Source organism: Rattus rattus, chromosome 7 (genome assembly GCF_011064425.1).
Source record: "Rattus rattus isolate New Zealand chromosome 7, Rrattus_CSIRO_v1, whole genome shotgun sequence".
In the NCBI taxonomy this organism is placed as follows: Eukaryota; Metazoa; Chordata; class Mammalia; order Rodentia; family Muridae; genus Rattus; species Rattus rattus.
In genome coordinates, this window is record NC_046160.1 from 73,278,319 (window position 1) to 73,294,525 (window position 16,207).

The 16,207-nt window shown below is 39.7% G+C and overlaps 1 protein-coding gene across 1 annotated transcript; it reads right to left on the bottom strand.

Moving 5' to 3' along the window:
• Window positions 1-8,851: 8,851 nt before the first annotated feature.
• Window positions 8,852-9,916, bottom strand: LOC116906096 (heat shock protein HSP 90-beta-like). Its single transcript, XM_032909110.1, is given in 2 exon segments — window positions 8,852-9,817; window positions 9,820-9,916. Coding segments are annotated over 2 exon segments (963 nt in total). The 3' UTR covers window positions 8,852-8,951.
• Between the last annotated feature and the right edge of the window lie 6,291 nt (window positions 9,917-16,207).

Here is a 16,207-nt window from a genome sequence, read left to right on the forward strand (position 1 = left end):
AGAATTTTTTTCATACAATATATTCCGATTATGGTTTCCTTCACCCCAGCTCCTTCAAGACTCTTACTTCCATCACCTCCCATCCAAATCCACATTCTTTTTGTTTCTCATTAGAAAACAAACAGGCATCTAAAGAACAATAGTACTTGCTATAATTTTGAAGCTAGAATATCCTGAATATAAACTTTGCATTGACATATTTCTTTTTACAAGTTCTTCAACAGCCTGTGGAGAAACCAAATGTTATCAACTTTATAGCTCTGGCTTGACAAGAACTCTCTGATAATCTCAAATCAAGAAACAATAAGATGTGCACCTTATTTATCTAGCCAACAGAATACTAAGTCAGTGGAAAAGAACAAGTGGAATAGAACATATCTTCAACATGATCATAAAGAAAAACTTCCTCAGACTAAGGAAAGACATACTCATACTCCTTAACAAGAAGGAAACCATGCCTGGTAATGGAAACCTAGCCAACTACCCAGGACTAGTGCTATCACGGGTCTTGGGAGAGTAGTGTTTTTAAGGAAGAACATAGCAGCTGATTAACCAATACTAAAAGGTCAGCCCTCATAATGTATACATATCAGAAACATACAGACTTGTAGGTTATATTTATGTATTTATAAACACAAAACAAACACACATACAAATACATATGTATATATAATAATTAATGAAAAAGTTGAATTTAAAAGACAGCAAGAATAAGATTTATAGTCACAAATAAAAGTGGTTTTAGAAGTTAGTCTACCCTATAAGAAGGGTTATAAAGGGTGATTTAAACTGACTATTCTAAAATATTTTAGATGAATATTTCTGGGACCTAGTGGACTCATGACAAATGATCAGATATAGTTGGGTCTACTCATTTAGTTAGTCAGGCTAAATTTAGTTGGAAAAAATTGTCTTGAAGGATTAACTTCCCCCTGTCATCTAGCTGTGTTTTGTAAAGTGACCACTGAAAATAAAGATGGTGGGGTGAGAGCTGGAAACATACCAGCACAGTTTTACCAAGGCTGGCATACAATGGCAGTGGTGATAAGTCTGTAAGTGCTTAATCATCTTCTAGGGTAGAATATTTGGATTCAGTCCTAAGCTGGCATAGAAATTTGCTTTGAAGACATGTTAGCCCAAACTTGGGAACACACTTTTGGCCCATAATCTTGTTAGACATGGGTATTGACATTCATTGTCACTGTCTTTCTGGTTTTTGAGACAGGCTTTCACCATGTAGACTATGTTGATGATGAACTTTGAGCTCTCTTGCAAAGGCCCCTTGAAAACATAGATTATAGGAGTGTATCATGTGTTCTTAATTTTTATAAGTAATTCAAATACATGACTTTTCAAAACTTGCAGGAAGAATACAGAGTTTGACATATTGTCAGTATATATAAATGTTACCATAATCTGCTTCTCCCTATATGCCCTTTTCAAGCAGAGAGAGGAATTTACCTGTATGCCTTGTTTTTCTCATTGTTGTGACCAAGCACCAGACACAACTTAAGGTTATGAAGATCTAATTTGGCTTTGTGGTTTCAGTAGCTCAGTCAGGGTCATTTGATCTTTTGTACTGGGGCAGGATGTGATGGAGGCAGGAGCATGAGATGCTCAGTTTATGGCTGAACTGAAAGTATGGAGAAAGCCAGGAAGCAGTGATGAATAACATGCCCCCCCCCCAATCCCTAACGACATACTTTCTCTATCAAGGTCCCATCTCCCAAAGGTTCTACAACCTCCCAGAGTAGTGCTGCTGGTTTCAACCAATCACTGAAACACGGGCACTATAAAGACTATTCATTCTTCCTCTCTGTCTTTCCACAAGAATGGTGCCTGGTTACTCACTGCTAAGGCATGGGCTCCACGTAGAGTAACAGAATCCATGTCTCTGAAATGGAGCAAAGAGGTCTGTGCTTAGGAGAGTGATGCTTCTTCAGAAAGGAGAGTTGGCACTCTCCCTGTTCTAACTGACCAGGGCTTACCCAGAACCATCCCACTGAGTATTACTGTGGAATAGAGCTTACAAGACCTTGATAGAAACTTGCAAGGAGAAAACACCCAATTTTCTGAAGAGTACAGCAACTATACATTATGCTTCTTCACTTGAGTATATGTGGGTGGGTCATTGTATGGGAGATGGTTACTGTAACCCTTCACTCCCTTGACCAAGAGAGAGTCTCCTTCCTTTCTCTTTGGGTCTAAGGAGAAGATTCCAATTTTCTTCTTATTTTAACCATTCAGTAGAAATACAACAGTGCTGTAGACTTTACAGCGATAATTCTTTCTTGTCACCCAAGGCAATGTCAGGCATTCAGTATCACCTAGAATATTTTCTTAAGGTCTCACAGCTGTGGAAAGTTGTTGCTTCTCCAGTAAATAAAAGTTACTACATCTTATGGCTAAAGTAAACTTTGAAGCTAATTGAATTTGTTTTTGACTTTTTTTGGCAATTAGCAATTCTGCATTAAATATATAGTCCATTTTTAATAACTAACAATACATGCCATTATGACATCCAAGATATGCTTCCCTTGTTTTTACTCATTCCTCAACATCAGCCCTCCTTTGTATTGAGTTTTTAATATATGTGCTAGACTTAAATTGTCCTCTAAAAGGACACCTTTTGGCATTAAATCCTCTAAAAATAAAGATGTGAACTCAACACCAAATAGAAACAGTAGTATATAAAGAATTTAATTTTGTTATTGTGTTCTGTACTATATACTTAAAAATTTTTGTTGAATGATTTGTAGAAAATATGTCACACACACACACAAACACACACACACCTTAGCAAAGGACAAAAGATAAAACCAATAATTGATAATCTAGTTGGGTATGATAGCACATGCTTACTATGTCAAGATTCAAGAAGCTGAAACAGGTGGATGGAAAGTTTGAAGTCAGTTTGGGTTACATTGTAGATCATGTTTCAAAAAAATAAAACCTGAGCAATTCAACAATAATTTTAGTAATTGACTCCAATTCTGAGATACTTGCTGCGTGTGTGTGATTTTTATTTAAGTTACTACAAAGAGTGCATGTGCTTCATGAAACTACAATTTTTATTTTACAGATAAAGACATTGACCTATATCAAGAACATTGAGTTCCTCATATCCCCAGGGGCTGAAGAAGTCATTTGGAGCATATGTCTTATACCCTTTTCCTAGTTTACACATTGGGGCAACCTAATAGCTGCAGGCCTGGTTGGCTTCAGTGGCCTCTCTTCCAGGAATTAATTTGCTTTGTGCAACTCAACTCTTAGCTGAGGTCATCTTGTCCTTTGAGATCAAGAAAAAAAGGAATGAAACTCTTGTTTCACATACTGAATAAATTTTCCAGTGTCTGTGGGTTCCTGATGGTGATGCTCCCACATACATTCTGACTCAAAGTTCTTGCAAGGATAGGTTCTTGAGCTCATTTTTTTCTTCATCTTTTCTCTTAGGTTCACTTCTGTTCCGCTCTGTATGGATGAAAGTAGGACTTAGATGATCAGACCGGTTTCCTTTCCTGCTTTTGGGATATACTTGTGTGTGGCAGATATTTAGTAAGTTTGGGAATGAAGAACATTATACGGACTGTCAAGTTAACACTGGCCATTGGACACTCCTGTCCATAGCATCTTTCCACCATCTCACACTGGGAGACCTCATACTTTCCAACATTTGGCAGCCCTGAGACTCAGCCCTTCATCCCTCTCCCTACCAAGTGGCCATAGAAGCCAGTGCATTGTGGTGAGGCCCCATCAAAGGTACCCTATGCTTTTTAAGTATGGAGAGCTTCTGTTCTCAAGACAGGTTCTTTCATTTATTTTCTCATGTTCAGAGTGGGCTACGGCATGCAATCCTCCTGCCTCAGATTCCCAAGTGCTGGGATTGCAAGCATTGGTCATTATTCCTGCTTGATTCTGGAGAAATTTAAGACAAGCAATCTTAAGATCATAATTTTCAGGTTGGTTGTTTTGCCTAGGATGCTCTGGCTCAGGAGTCTGTCAGGTCTCTTTTTTTAATAGTGAATCTTGTCCACTATTTTCTAGAAGGCAAATTTGCCCTCAATCTATATTTTGCTTTGGTATATTGGCCTACACTGTTGAAACTTTCTAACAGAGGAATTATTGGAAATATTTGTATGGGCTGAAGAAAGTGACAGGTTCTAGTGAGTAGTTCGCAATTCCTTCTATGTTGAGTCATTTATTTTCAATTTTTCTTCCTTCTGTCTTGTAAAAAACATATTTTTTTATATTGGAGAATTTTATACATGTATACAATGAAATGTAATCATATATACTCCTTAATTTCCTTCTCCAAATCTTTCCCAAAATATATCCTTTCTAACATATATATATATATCCATCCATCATCTATCTGTCTGTCTGTCTATCTATCTATCTATCTATCTATCTATCTATCTATCTATCTATCTATAATCTATCTATATCTATCTATTTATTATCTATCATCTATCTATCTATCTATCTATAATCTATTATCTATTTATTATCTATCTATCTATAATCTATTATCTATCTATCTATCTATCTATCTATCTATCTATCTATCTATCTATCTATCTATCTATCTATCTATCATCCATCCATCCATCCATCTTACAATCAGACCTGCTCATATATGCACAGGGCATGTGCTGGATGGAACAAAGGAACCGACAAGTGGCCACATTATCAATAAGCAATGCTTTCCCCTCTAAACCCACTATCAACTACCAATATCTTTTCAGGAATGAATGTGACCCAGGGAACATTTCCTTCTCGCCTCCCAGAATTTTAGTTGGCTTAATCTTCTGTGGGTTTGTGTGGGTACCATAGATGCTGTGAGTTCACGAGTGTAATAGCTTTGTCAGGTCCAGAGGACAGAATTTTACAACATTCCTCTCCACCATTCCTTTTGCATTGTTATCTCCTCTTCCTTAACCTTTTTTTTTTTTTTTTTTTTTTTGAGACCTGGTTGGGCAATGTAGAAGTTGATAAAGCTGTTCCACTTAGGATGAGCACTCAGTCTCTTATTATAAATACTTTGGACAATTATGCCTTTGCATTAGCTCCTGCCCATTGCAAAAAGAAGCTTATTTGACCAAAGTTGAAAGCAGCCTAGGTCAAAGTTTATAAACAGATATTTAGAAGACATTGACGTCATGGCCTCCCAAACTGGGGGCTTTTGATTTAGATTATAACTTCATCCACAAAATTCTCTCCATTGGAGTAGACCTTAAATCCAACCTAACCGTGCCTAGTTCCTCTCGAATGGTCATACTACTATCGCACGAGAGGGCACATCTTGTCTGGCAGGGTCATATTGCATGCAGGGTCCAACGCTGGGTAATACCATTGACCATTCTCCATCAGCGGTCTGTACAGTACCTTCCAGGACTAGGAATTTAGCTGAAAGGGAAGAACATTTCCTGTTTGCTTTTCTTTATTCACTACTGCCAAAATATTCAGTAGATAACCAAAATAATTGGTAATGGTCTTGATTTTTTGGAGACATCTGCGGTCTCCCTGACCAATAACTGCCAGTGAAGTATCCCATTCTTTGCACTGTGACTTAATTGAGACATATGACTGAATTGTCAAGTGATCACTTACACTGACAATGTGGAACTATGCTGTGATTTGGGAATTCTGTAGCTGAGTAGCTTTGCTATGCTAACTGCTTTCATCCTGTGTGTTTATTTAGTGAGTGTGTTAGCTTTTCGTTGCTGTAATCAAATACCCAAGATAAGCAGCTTATAGGAGGGAATGTTTATTTTGACTGATGAGTTCAGAGACTTCAGTCTGTGATGTGCTAGTGCCCCTGCTTTGAGGCCTGATAAGGAAAGGGTATCATGACGGAAGGGGGTGGCAGAGAGCTGCTCATCTAATGGTAGCTGGGAAAGAACAAGAAGGGAAAAAGGAGAAGCCATGTCTCTTCCCTGCTCCTAGTTTCTACCACCTTCCAACAGTGCCATTAGCTGGCAACCAAGTCCTTAATTCCCTGACCTTTGTGAGGTATTTTAGATTCAAGCTGTAACAGTGAGAAGGGCATTTACTATGTCTCTGTCTGCTCCATTTGCCAGCTTCCATCTGGAGACTTTTGGAATTCCTTCCTGAACCCCAGATTCCCGTCTGTTCAGGAAACTTTTTACCACTGCTAGACTCACTCCCAGGCTTTCTTATGTGAGCTGTATTTTGTCTTAATGAGTCTTATTGCAAAATTTGGCTTTGACCTTGTCTAAAACCTGATATGGGTGTGGCTTGGAACTTGTGTTTACATTCCTGTGCAGACTGGTTCTGACCAGATTTTTACCTCAATCAATGTATTGTGCTGTTTGAAGTTTTTCTTTTTTTTTTTTTTTTCAGTTTGGGGGTATTCTGTTGGTCTTGTTTTGGCACTAAGTCAGAACATGAGCTTAGAGTCTCCCGAGAGAGCTGGGTCTTGCTCTCTGTTGTTTCAGCAGGTCTTTTGGTGGGTGTGGCAAGGACTCTCACAGACCCTCTTCTACCTTTTTCAGTGTTGCCCTGTTCCCCTTCTGTCTGGCTCCCCATTCCTTTCTGCTCTTTAAAAATTTCCATTACTGGAGATATAGTTCAGATTTCCCATGCCCGTCTTAAGGTGTAGCTCCTGCTGCTTTGCTGTTTGTGCCCCCTCTCGGGTAGATTTTATGCTCTGTCTATTGCTATGTAGATTTCCTATACCATTCTTTTTTTTAAATAAAACTGGAGCTATTTATGCAACTTCTACTGCTAATGATAGCTAGTTTAAAGTTTTATTTACTTATTTATTTGCATGCATATGTATATTTGTATACACATACATACTCACATACTCATGCATGTACATGTGTCCCAACATGCATGTAGAGGTCAGAGAACATTTTTAGGAGTCAGTTTTCACTTTGTAGACCACGTGAATGGTGGAGATTGAACTCAGATTATCAGACTCTGAAGCAAGCATTCATCAAGACCTTCTGAGAGGTTGTCTATCCCTTCCTACCCACCGCCTTTGGAGATTCTGCCTCTTGTCTGCCTTCTTTTAATCATAATTCTAGTTTGAAGGGCTACGGTCCATCCCTATGGGAGAGACATAATGGCAGGAACATCAGATGGCCTGACACATGGTGTTCACGGTCAGGAAGCAGAATGGTTCTTTTCGATGTTTTATTTTATTTTTGGGGTTTTTGTTTGTTTGTTTTGAGACAAAATCTTATTCTGTAGCCCACACTGGCCTAGAATCTGTTATATGGTCCAGGATGACCAGGAACTTAGTACAATCTTTCTGTTTCAGGCTCTCAGATGCTGCAATCACATGCCTGGGTTATATCCTGATAATTCAAATCCAGATGGATATTTTTCATTTAAAACCATGGTTTCAGAGGAAACAAAAAGTTGAATTAAAAATTTTGACTTTTAATGATACACATAAATACCAGTAAAAGAAGAATGAAAAGGAACTATGAGTTGGGTATATAGTTATTTACCAGCACTTGAATCATATGCACAAACCCCTGGGTATGATTCTCAGCACTAAGGAACTCACTAACTCACCAACAGAGGGAGGCACGAGGCTTAGGTTTTGTACCTTTGAGGATCATTTGCCAGCTTGTAGTCCAGGTTTCTCCACCACTGTGGAGGGAAGTGCTGTAACTCACTGGTCAGGGAACTTTTTCTTTTTCTGTGCAACATGAAAAAAAAAAAAAAACCTAAGTGAGGCTGGTTTATGAGTATGGGTTGTACATCTCTAACTCAAAAATCTGAAATCTGAAATGCCTCACTAAATATGAAGCTTTTCAGTGGCCGAGATGGTGCAATAATCAGAAAATTCCACCCGTGACCTGTTTATAAAGTCAAATGTTGGAGACTATTTGTGTACTGTGTGTATGAGACATACATGGAGTTTGTATTCAGACTTGGGCCTTATCTCCAAGATGTGTCATTAAATATATTCAAATATTCTAAACCTGGAAAACCTCTGAAATCTGAAGCACTTTTGCATAAGGGACTCAATCTGTATGCTACTGCTAAATTGCTACCCTGGGCTGGGGTCCCCATGGTCACTGACTTGTAGCTATTTAATTTTCTCCTTTTCAATATAGTCAGTTTTTACTGAAAAAGGGTTTATTAATAGTTATTGATGAAAAGAATCTTGTCTCTTGTCTCCAGATGCTTCAAAAAATACCCCCAAATATTAATGAACTTTTCTGAACTGTTCTAGGTAGGAGAAAGAAGGAGCAGAGTTCTGAGTCCTCATACTAGGGTGACTGAAAGGTAACTGGTGAATACAGGTGTGAAGTAGGGGATGGCTTGAGGATTCTTACGGGCCAGGCAGCATCCTGTTCAAACAAATGATGATTCAGCTGTTGGGTGTGTGTAGCCCCAACTCATGCTCATTTTAGGACCACCAGACAGCTTATCCCTGGAATGCTGGGTTGGGAAATGGTGGAAATAAAAAAGTCGAGATTATTACTTTTCTCATGGACTCTCTTTTATATTGTTACAATTCAAAGGTTTTCAGTAAATTACTTATGAAAGGAAACAGTCCATTTTAACAGTGGCATTCTCTGGAAAGGAAAGTAAAATATTAGATGAAGAGTTTGGTTGTGTGTGTGCATGCATGCGTGTGTGTGTGTGTGTGTGTGTGTGTGTGTGTGTGTGTGTGTGAGATTGGGTTACCTCACTCAGGATGCTATTTTATTTTTCTTTTTTTAAACTGCATCTTCTTTATTTTGCATACATATTTTAATTTCAGAACAAAATAAAACAAACAAACAAAAAAACACAATACAGAACACCCAACCCTGCTATTCTGTGGGAGGGGATCTTCCTGCCTTAAGGCACAAGGATAGGATTCTTGTAGACATGAGCAGAGAGCCAGGTGGGTCAGGGCCAGTCAAGGCTGTTGGGGGAGCCACAGGGATACTATACAGAGGGCAGGGGCTTCCCAGGAGCCTTTAATCCACTTCTTCCATGTGAGAGGCATCCTCATCACCCTCCAGTGGGGGAATCTCATCAGGAACAGCAGCACTGGGCTCTTCTGCAGTGACCTCATCTTCATCAATGCCCAGGCCTAGTTTAATCATGCAGTAAATGAGGTTGGAGTGGGTTTGGGATTCCTCAAGTGAGAAGCCAGAGGAGAGCAGAGCAGTTTCAAATAGCAGCACTACCAGGTCTTTGACAGCTTTGTCGTTTTTGTCTGCCTCAGCCTTCTGCTGCAGAGTCTCCACAATGGGGTGATCAGGGTTGATCTCTAGGTGTTTCTTGGCCATCATGTAGCCCATTGTAGAATTGTCTCGCAGTGCCTGAGCCTTCACGATCCGTTCCATGTTGGCTGTCCAGCCATAGGTGCTTGTCACAATGCAGCAGGGTGAAGACACAAGCCTATTGGAGATAGTCACTATTTCAACCTTCTTGTCCAAGATCTCCTTCATGAGCTTGCAGAGATTCTCAAACTTTGCCTTGCTCTCCTCCATTTTCTTTTTCTCTTCCTCATCCTCTGGTAGCTCTAGGCCCTCCTTGGTAATGGAGACCAGGCTCTTGCCATCGAATTCCTTGAGCTGCTGCATGTACTGCTCATCAATGGGCTCAGTCATGTACACCACCTCAAAGCCCCGCTTCCACACACGCTCCATGAAGGCAGAGTTGGCCACCTGCTCTTTACTCTCATCAGTGATATAGTAGATGGACTTCTGTGTCTCCTTAATGCGAGACACATACTCAGACAGGGAAGTCATATCATCTCTAGACTGAGAGGTGTAGTAGTGAAGGAGCTCAGAGAGGCAGTGACGGTTAGTGGAATTCTCATGGATTCCAAACTTAAATTCTTGGAGAACACCTCATAAAATTTCTTGTAGTTCTCTTTGTCTTCGGCCAACTCAGAGAAGAGCTCAAGACAGTTGGTTATTGCCAAAGTATCCATGTGACTACTGCAGCTTTGGGATCATCATGCCAGGTTGGTCACTGTTGTGGTTCATAGCTGGTTAGATCTGTTGCTTGCCTCCTTCCTTTGGAAGCTTACATGTTACCTCCTGGTACCATGCCAGCTAATCCTCCATGTGGAAGCATTCAGGTCAGTTCCAGGTCAGGGACATGTGAAGCCTGCTTCTGATATGCTTGGTGTCTTCAGCTATAGGATTTTTTGCCTGTGAAAGGCAGCTGAAGCAAAGACCAATAGGCTGTATATTTTTAGGATCTCTTGGTTAGCCCTGATCAACAACTCAAAAGAGGGTTTCTCATAGCTGGTATTGGGTTTCTTGTTAAGTGGTCTTTGGCTCCCAGAGGAAGCACTGTCCTTCTAGATGAGAAGAGTTCACTTAAACTGTAGGTGCATACACAACACACATTATAGGTTTTTATAAAGATAAACAGTTAACAGAATGATTTTTCCTTATGATTTTTCAGACATATTTTCACTATTTTACCTCCTCCTTTATGTTCTTCCACCTACTGAAATAGCCACTTCTAATCATGCTTCTAATCAGGACATGTACCTGCTACTCTCTCTATTGCTCCCCAAACCCCACCACCATGGAAATGACCCCTTTTATTTTCCTGGTTTCTGCAGTTCCTCCAGGATATATACTAATACCTGAAGATTTGGAGCTGGGAACATCCAATTAGAGAGAACATGTGACATCTATATTTCTGAATGTGTTACCTTACAAGGTATGTTCTTTTTCTAGTTCATCCATTTACCTGCAAAGTTCAGGATTTCATTTTGTTTTTTATAACTGAATAGCATCGTGTATGTGTACCACATTTCATTATTCATTGTTAGATGCTTAGATTGCTGCTACCTCCTAGCTACTGTGGCTAGAGCAGCAATGAATACAGCCAAGTTGGTATCTCTAATGTAGGACACTGAGTTCTTTGGGTACATGTCAAGGAGTAGCATAGCTGCATCATGTAGTAGATTTAATTTTATCTTCTTAATTCTCTCCACATTGATTTCTATAGTGGCTATACTAGTTTGCCATCTCACCAATAGTTAATGAGGGTTACCTTTTACCCACATTCTCTTCATAAAACTAATTCTTTTTATACAGCTAAGGAAGGAATCAATTGAGAGAAAAAGAAACCTACAGAGTGGGAAAGAGTCTTTGCCTGTCATATTTCTGACAGAGGATTAATATTCAGAATATTCAAATCAAAACCAAAAAGCAAAGAATCAAAAGAAAAGATATATTAAAAATGACTTATAAATCTGAAAAGAGTTATCAGAAGTAAAAATGTTCATGAAACATTTTGAAATGTTTTTAATGTGTTTAGCAATTAGAGAAACAAAACTTAAAATTACTTTGAGAATTAAACTTACAGCAACAAGAACGGCCAATATCAACAAAACCCCTCACAACAAATGATGCTGTTGGGAAAGAGGATCTTCATTCACTGTTGGGGCTCCTGCAAACTGGTGAAGTCACTCTGGTATGACAAATACCCAGAAAGCTACAACTAGATCTAGCTGATTGTATAATCAGCCCTATCAATCTTTGATATATTTCTAAAGGATTCCCATTCCAGCCCACTGATACTTGGTCAGCCATGTTCTTTTTTATTTTATAAGATTTAACGTAATTTGCTTTATGAGTATATGTGTGACTGCCTGTGTGTATGTGTGTGTGTGTGTGTGTGTGTGTGCATGCACATGTGTGTTCAGGTGTCTATGGAGGCCAGAGGAGGTATTTTTATTCTAGAACTGGAGTCTCAGCTGTTTGTGAGTTGCCTGATGTTGGTGCTGTTGGACTCTGGTTCTTTGTGAAAACAGCAATGGTTTGTCACTTCTGAGCCATCTCTCCGGCCCCCTCTATTATATGTTTCTAGGATGCAGAAAATTAACCTGTTGTGTTTTCCTCACCTATTTAACACAGTAAACTTTTACAATGATGTGGTCAAAATGAACCATCAAGTGCAAGGAAACATCTGTAGCTCATGTAACTAGCAGACAATTATGAAGGAATTTTGGGACTGGATATTGGCTCACTATGTATTCAAAGTTGACTTGGACCTCATAATTCTCTTAATCCTGCTTCCCTGGTGCTGGGATTGTAGACACGAGATTCTGCATCTCTTCAGTGGGGCTGTATCTGTGATAATGGAGCTTTGTGGGTTTCTGGTTTTTGTTTTTTGTTTTGTTTTTTTAGCATTCCATTGTCACTAAGAAATATAAAGAGTCTATATAATATATCGTATATAATATATTTGTAAATATATATTTAATATAGGTGAAGTGTCCTGAGCTAAATAACTGCATGCTGCTTGTTGAAGGAATCACAGGCACAGAGGTGTTTAATGCAGTAACAGCACCAGCCAGAGTTACTACAGAGGATCCTCACGCTTTCAGAGTGAGAAAGGAACAGGGGAACTGGAAGTATTTGGTTTCTACAAGGGCAGCACAGAGCTAACAAATTATTTATGAGGCAAGTAGAGCTTGCTTGCCCTTATTCTAGGGGGAGACACTGTCTGTGTCCTTCCAAACTGTTTAAGAGAAACATCCTCAAGTAGGTAATTTGCAAAAAGAAAGAGGAATTAGTCCCAGTTCACATGGTGTACAGTGGTGTGAGGGGTACTCAGAGACTCGGCTCTGACAGCAATAACCTAACACACAACTTCACAGTTCCATGACCTACTCACCCTTTATCTTTCCCTTCTATGAACCCCTATATCCTACCCTATCAACGTTCTTTCTAGAAAACCACAAAAGTGAGCTATTTGAACCGAGACTGACTCAATCTCTAACATTCCTCTTTTTCATTAAGCCTGAGAATCCCCAGAAGTTGTATCAGATATTCCCTCTTTTCAACCCGGAGCTCCTGACTCCTGTGGTCTGTCTTTTTCCAAGGCCTCTCTCTCTGCTCTGCTCTGGTTCCTGTCTCTGACTCTCTCTCCCTTGTGCCTTCTTTTGTTCTTGCTTGCCACATCACTACAGCTCTTGGGGAATCTACTAGCTTTCTCTGCTCGCATTCCCAAGCTTTCAAACAAATGTGGAAAGCAGCGAGCGACCTTATTGATGGAGGCATTAAACATGATAATTTCCAATTTTAGCAGTTTCAGTCCATCTCCCTAGCTCACATTTCTTACTTATAAAATATTTGGGTGGTAAACACCACAGCAATGAAAACTGAAACGGGCTTCAGGTAATGGTCGCAATAAAATGTTCATTATAATGCTGACAGCAAATATAAGAGGTATGTTTCTGTCTTACCTCTCACAGGGAAATAGACCTAAGGCTTTTAAGTTTCAAGAGTAGAGACAACTAATTCTCTCTTGAAGTTAGATTAAAATAGAGCATACTCAACAGGTTATATTGTGGTCATTTTTATCCACTTTCATTCCAAGTTCAGCCAAGGGACTTTGCAAGGTGACTTACAATTTTTCTCATCTTTCATTTTGTTATTTTCTGTTAGACTGCTAAACACATTGCTGGGTGTCAAAAGCTTTGCCATTAGGATAGTGAAGAGAGTAAGGCAGGCGGCTGCTACTCTGTTGATGGTTTTAGTTTATGATGCGTTTCAAGCTGTGCCTCTCCAACAGTTAAATCCTTTAGCACTTTCAGTGGGATGAACCATCCCATCATGTGTGTGAGAACCTTAAGTACCTTTGTTTCAGAGAGGAAAATGTCAAGTCCGATGTCAGTCTGGGAAGGCTCAGTGTCTGCTCGGTTTCAAGGAGAAAACCTGAAATTGAGCAACATTGTAAAATTGAATGTTTTGATAGTCCCACTTTTTGATATTTTTCTCCTTTGGGAATGTTCTTATGCAAAATCAAATTTACGCTGACACCATTTATTATTCGCCCAATATTTACACTTGATGCACATAATTGAGGAGCAGCAATAAAAATATAGACACCGTTAAGAGGGGGGGAAGGAGGAGACCCTTAGTTTGAAGGAACCAGGTAAAATCTGGTGTGAGGAAGGTTTTCTGTGCTGGTAAGTTTTCTTGAAAACTAAGAAGAGTTTTGTTTTGTTTTTTAGTCACAGACTTTAAATAATAAAGGCGCAACCTCCAGGTGGAGGGTTTGGTTTTGTTGCCGTTTCTGGCTTTCCTATTACCTGAGGACAGTGCCTAATCGTGCTGAACCTCTTGAAATAAGTGGACGCCATCGTCTTTAAATTACCTTTTAGTTCTGATATGCTTTTGTATCCTTAGTCCTGTTAGCCATTTCCCCGCCCCTTTAAAACAGGGAGACTGGGAAGAGCTCTTTGGAAGCGGTCTCTATCAAGTCTGGCATTGGGAAAGCCTCTCTCTTTTCTCCCCATTCCCTCCTCTTCTTCAGCAGAATAGGGTAGGTTCTCATTGGGGGCTTTAGGTATTGTGGTGGAATTCCCTTTCTCCACATTCGGGAAATAGCAACACACCATATTTATGTTCTTTCCTTTGATAAAGAGAAGGGCAGATTATAGGATGCCACAATCATTTTAGCGACACCCTCCCCCCTCTTTCAGTAATTTATTTCAGAAAAGCTCTATGATTTAATGTACATGAACTCGCTGATGCTCACCGGGTCTGACAGAGGAGTGGGAAGGGATGCCTTTTACAAGTCTGTCTTCTAGACAGGGATGCACTTTACAAGCGTACCTTCTTCACACAGCACTTAGTGGAGTGGAATGCAGTTACCGCAATCTGCAAAAGAAGTTGCTCATGCTTTATCCCATGCTGATGAAGGGCAGTGGGGTGAGAAACACCGGGGCCTCCCACATCGCTCTTGCATTACTTGTTTATGGTCCGTTCTCATCATCTGGCTCAGAGCTATTCCAGGACACAGACCTGCAGTGAAGCCCACAGTGCTGTTTCTGCAAGTACCATAATACAGGTTCCATATTTGCCAAGGCAGCCCTTTCAGATCCTCGGTATTTCCCAGAGGGAGATGTCTGAGACCCTTCAAAACCCTAAGTTTCAGAGCATGGACATATTTGTACAAGTAGTTGACTTTCTTTAGAATCTCATTTCTGTAAATCTTGGGCTCTGTGAATCACAATTTCAGATTTGATAAAGTAAGTCTCTCTCTCTCTCTCTCTCTCTCTCTCTCTCTCTCTCTCTTCTCCATGTCTGTTTTTCTCAGAGTTATAACATTTTATCACATTATGAAAGAAAGGGGAAATGTCAGGTTGAGAAACATGCTGTGTGGATGAGACTTGCAATTCCTTGAAGGATGCTGTTGCTGGTCCTGGGGGGGAGCCTCTCAGTGCTGCTGTACAGATTCCTTGTTGGATATGAGTTCTTAAACCTGTTTCTCAGCCCAAGGAGCCACATCAAACCCATTCTTTAGATGAAATGACAGAAACTTAGTGGAATTTTAAAAAGAATCAACAGCTCGCCAGAGGCAGGAACCTCCTACTTGAATTCTCTTCATTTAGAAACTGTACTTTTAGTAGCTTCTCGGGTAAAAATTAATTTTCTTAAATTTCACTTTAAATAAATAATTTGATGGGAGGAAAGTAATTGAAATTTTAATAAAGACATCAAGTTTTGATAACTTCTAAATCTTTGATGAGACTCCTAGTAAGTAGGTAAAAGTTTAATTGCAGATTGCTATTACTAAAGGGGACCTACAACCCACTGGCACTTTATTATAGATGTTTTTTGTTTCGGGAATTTACTTTTGGTGTGTAGTATATGCTCTCTCTCTCTCTCTCTCTCTCTGTGTGTGTGTGTGTGTGTGTGTGTGTGTCCATGTTGGTTGTGTTGTGCACATGAAAATATATACATGTGGAAGTCAGTGGTCAAGGTCAGATGCCTTCCTCAATTTTACTCTACTTTTTTGAGACAAATACTATGAATGAAACTGGAACTTGCTGATTGGCTAGTCCGGCTGGTCAAAAAGCCCCAGGAATTTTCCCCTACCCTTATCACCTCAATTCTGTGATTATAGATATTGTAAAATACATATCTTTTTAGGTGGGTGCTTGGGGTCTGAACTCATGTCATCTTGCACTTCCAACAAGTACTTAACCATTCTCAATCGAGTTGTTGCTCAGACCTGTGTTTGACACTATTCATGTTTAATGGATTGTTTTTATGAATACTTATAAAGTATTCACATGTAAATTTTTGGCATTTGATTGAGGTGAGAATTTGAAATCCTACCTGCTTTCCTGTATATGTGGGAGGAGTCAGAGGCCTTGCTATTTTAGGTACTGGGTTTTAGCTCTTCCCTTTAGTGAGAACTCTGGGCTTCAGGTCCCACCATGAGCTCCAGTACTTTAGGGAAG